The sequence below is a fragment of the Geospiza fortis genome, unplaced genomic scaffold (assembly GCF_000277835.1).
Source record: "Geospiza fortis unplaced genomic scaffold, GeoFor_1.0 scaffold409, whole genome shotgun sequence".
Lineage (NCBI taxonomy): Eukaryota > Metazoa > Chordata > Aves > Passeriformes > Thraupidae > Geospiza > Geospiza fortis.
The window spans coordinates 332,280-336,864 of NW_005054553.1; the positions used below are offsets into that span (position 1 = coordinate 332,280).

General features: G+C 42.8%; 1 protein-coding gene across 1 annotated transcript in view; it reads left to right on the top strand.

The window, feature by feature from the left end:
* The first annotated feature begins 3,969 nt into the window (after nucleotides 1–3,969).
* The window catches only part of VPS26C (VPS26 endosomal protein sorting factor C), a 36,673-nt gene continuing 36,057 nt past the window's right edge, over nucleotides 3,970–4,585 (top strand). Inside the window, exon 1 of the mRNA XM_014310600.2 lies at nucleotides 3,970–4,371. Coding sequence (XP_014166075.1) covers nucleotides 3,970–4,371 — 402 coding nt within the window. The remainder of the gene's footprint in view (nucleotides 4,372–4,585) is intronic.

Below are 4,585 nucleotides of genomic sequence, written 5' to 3' on the forward strand. Positions count from 1 at the left end.
CCTGCCATACCTATCTCAGTTTCTGAAGGAACACTCTGACATTGACAGAAAGTCACCCCAAGTACAAGAGCACAGAATTCTAAGCTTAGGAACATCTCACGATGGTGAAAAATGTGCATTAAGCTGTTATTCCACAACACTGACCCAGTGTTTGTTGTATTTATGAGTAACTTCTATAGCAATAAAAACTCCCAAGATCTTGTAACATTAACAAAGAAATCAATGTATTTCCAACACTAACTCTGGCACAGCATTGCATTAATGCCTAATTATCCACAAGTTGGAAAGAATAACAATAAAGAAGCCAGAATCATGATCCTGGAAAGTTACTGAGCTTCCAGTATCAATCAGACGTTGAAAGAGTGGATGGAAACTGATTTGTCTGTGACCACACACACCCCTCTATGTATTTAATGTGTAAGTCCTGTTCAAACTGCATTTAAAAACTGGAATATATGTGGTTCTACAGCTGTGAGCAGGGAAAAGCTGTAGTTACAGCCAGACAGGGCAGAGATCAGTGTGAGGGAACTCTCAGTGACCAGGACAATACAGAACTGAGGAAGCACCAACACATTCACTTCCCTGACAATATTTCTCTCCTCTTTTAACCCTTCCCTGAGTTTTAACTCAAACTGAGACCAGGGGCACAAAACTGCTCTCTCTATACAGGAGATGCTGGGTGTTCCAACGGGAGCACAGTAAATGAGTTATTAGCAATTTATGGAGTTCAGAGAAGCACAAATCATGAGCTGAACACACACAGGGAATGGGGATTTGGAATGAAATGTGTTTGCAGTCAGGAAACCACAAAACCAGTGAACAACAGGTTTTTGGGACACTAAGATATAAAAGCTTCACTGGCAAGTTTAATTTAATTATTAAAATTATTTACTTATGCTTTTGTGAACTAGTCGTCTTACTAATTTGATTTTTTCCAGTAACTCAACATAATTCAGTCTCTTTTTTTTCCCATTATTTTTTGAAGGAATGCCTCTGCCATCAGAAATCAATTTGTACATTTCCATCCCTCTCTTATTTCACCATCCAAACAGTTACCAAAAAGAAAGAGGAAACTTTTCAACACAAAGAGGTATTAATGTATTATTAACTATTCCTTTAACTGACTCACAACACAGTCTATTTTTATTTGCCTCTGGGGGAAAAGAAAAAGGGGGGGAAAAAGGAGGCTTTGGAACTTTATGTAACAGCGATTGAAAGCTTGGTCTCTCACAGCTGGAACAAAACTGACACTTAATGGACTTACTTAATTTTACTTTCATTTACTCAGTTTCACTTTCAGGTACTTGGTGCTGCCCAGAGCTGGAAACTTTGCATGGAGAATGTTTACAAATAGGTGTCAGCTCGTGGTGGTGCAGTGACAGCAGCATTTCCCTGCCTGTCCAAAATTCTGAGCTGGGATTTCACAGATTTTGTTTTCATACAGGGCCTGAAGCAGCACTAGAGTTTCTCACTGTATGGATGCAGGCAGAGCTGTTGGGAATTGTCTCCCACGTTTCCCTGGCCCTTCGGAGGGGACATTCCCCAAAATCCTTAGGACAGGACACTTTGAGTAATTAAGGAGATGATAAAGGCAATTCCCTTCAAAGTGAGCCACACCAAGGGTGAGGACACAGCAGAGCCCTGCTCTGAAGGAATGAAATCCATTGGTACCAGCAAAAGCAGCCCAGCTATTCTCCCAGTCATTCTGGGATAAATGAGAATTAAATGCAGAATTTTACCTTCCTTCCCCAAAAGATGGATAAAGCAATGGATAATCACTGCAATTCCACTGGTGTGTTGTGTCACCTTGAAGAGCCAGCACTGGGGAGCTCCACACATGGAACAAGTCTTTGTGGAAGGAAGCATTCCTGATTTTCCAAAGTTTCTCCGGTGTTTTTAAGGCATCCAAAGACTACAGTTCCCATAAGCCTCCTCCTGAAGGACCCGTGGAGGTGAGCAAGGAAAAGGAAGAGCATTCCCCTTCTCCTGATTACTTCTTTCTCCCCTCAGAAGCTCAAAAGAAAATCAGTTGGCTCAGAGAGGTTTTTGGTATTATTTCAAATAATAAAAATAATAACAAATAACAAAGAAAAAAGTCTTAGAACAAAAAAGAACTCTCCCTGCATAAACATCAGTCTGAGTAGCCAGAAAGTTATTACATAATTTTTGTGAAAATCTATTTCTTATCAACCTCTTTGCAGAGATGAAACTGTAAACTCAACAAATAATGTATTGTGCTCAGTTATAAAGACAAAAGCAGCAGTTCTCTGTAAATAATCCTGTTCTACAACAACAGATCTATTTACAAAAGGATTTCAGAAGTTATACAACTCCCATAATATAAAGGTATCAGAAAGTTTTGTACTTTCATGTGGAGAACAGCTCTCCAAATGGCATTCAAAGCGACCATGGAAAGGCTAAACAGATCCCAGGCTGCAATTCTCACCCAAAACCACAAACTGTCACACAACTTCCAACCTGCAGTCCCACAGCCAGGCTTAAAAGCACCTGAAATGAGCAGGTTTTCAGAGGAATTCCCAAAAGGTAATCTAATTATAGCAACAAAAAGTGCTTTTTTTGGTACCAATTGTTTTTAGTCTTCATATCAGCACCCAGTTGAGCTCAGATGAAGCTGTGAAATGCCTGCACGGCAAATAAAAGCTCCGTTTTGGAGTGTTTATTCTTTTCACATACCATCTGAGCAGGTGGTCCAGTTTCAAACATGACTCGAAGATGTGGCACATGTAAGCAAGTCTGTCCTAATTAAATGTCACTTGAAAAGCTCCACCAAGGCACGGTTTTTCCCGGACACCGGTGGTGGTGCGCTGCTTTGTTTGAACTATCAGGCACTTTGCACAAGTCTCCGATGGCCACCAGGTGTTAACCCCACCCTGCAGCACCCCCGACTCCCGAACGGGATCAATGCCCGGTGAGACCCCGGGTGTTTCACACGAGGAAGGGAACGCTGCCCATAAATCGGCACTGAAAGGGAGAACTCTTGGCTGCTATCGGGTAAAATTATCCTCGTCACTGTCCAGCTGGGGGAGGGGACGCCAATGACAAGCCCTAAATGCACCCAAGTATTGATGCAGGAACTGTAACACTCGCTGCTCTTGTAACCAAGCCTACCTGTAAGCCTGGAAACAATATCAAACTCTTGACCTATTGCCCTCCTGGCTTAAGAAAACCCTGCTGGCTCTTCAATTTTGAACAAGACATACTTGCTTCACCCAAGGAATATTCCAAAGCCGTGAATTAAACTCAATAAGCTTCATAAACTTGGACGGAATTTTTAATTCACAGCAGAAAATGTAAATTTAACACTTCACACACATATTCTACTTCAGACTGCAAATAAAAAGTCTAGTTCTAAATAATTCATGTAAGCCAAAAACATGAAGCGTAGCCTACAAAAGTATCTATATATACACACACCAAATATATATAGATAATAGTTAACAAATACTAGCTCAGAGTTATTTTCAGTGTTATTATTCTAATTCTATAAAGTATAATTAATTTTCCAAAAATATCCAACCTACAGAGGCTGGGGGAAGGGCGGCGTGGAGAAAGAGAGAAACAAGTTTACCAAAACTTTTTAGGGCTACAGACTATTCCAAGGAGGGAGGTTAAATTCTGCTTGGTTACAGGCAGAGAACTAAACACTACCAGAAACTAAATATTTCCTAATTTATCACCAGATATCATCTAAGTGTTCTTCAACTTCACACATCTTTCTTGAGGAAATGGTAAGGAAAACACCAAGAGGATAATAAAAAAAAGTTAACTTGTTCAAACCCAGGTCCCCAAGAAACTGCATCCACCTCAGTGTGAGACTTGCAAGTACCTCCTGGCAAAAGTTACCAGCACACTCTCATTCGGATTCAACCAGGATGCTTGTCAAAAACACGCCTGTCGATTTATTTTGGAGTCAGTTACTCTGTCTTCGTTGATTTTAAATAACAATAAATGTTCATTTCCACCGATGGCTGTGGAGTAATAGGAGAACTAAGTAACAGCAGCAATCTAGAGACACGATCAAAGAAGCCCTACGTGGTCTTTGGACGGGCTAACCCCAAAACTTCAAAGCCGACTGAGATTCAGAAATTTCTAAATTTCGAATTGCAGGACTTTAAGATGCGTTTTGTGATCCCGCGGCGGCGGGAGGGAACTGCGGCCACTCCAGAGGAGCACCCAGTGCATCCGAGCAGAGCTCCAATTCCTCCAGAACACAAAGCTGAATCCCTGAAAGGCCGCGGCCGGCTACTAAAACATGGAACCAGGGAATCATTCATGACGGAAAAGACCTCCGAGATCATCCAGTCCAACCTACGGCCACCTTGTCAACCAGACCACGGCACCGAGAGCCACGTCCAGCCTTTCCCTAAAGACCTCCGCGGCCGGTGCCTCCAGCAGCTCCCCGGGGAGTGCCCGTGTGTCCCTGCCTGTCCCTGCGCCCGTGTGTCCCTGCGTGTCCCTGTGTCTATTCCCAACGCTGCTCCCTCCTCCTCCCCACCCCCACCGAAGGGATGACAGGCACCTCGCTCAGGTAACTCCTTCCCCATCTCCCCTGCACCTTCCCCAC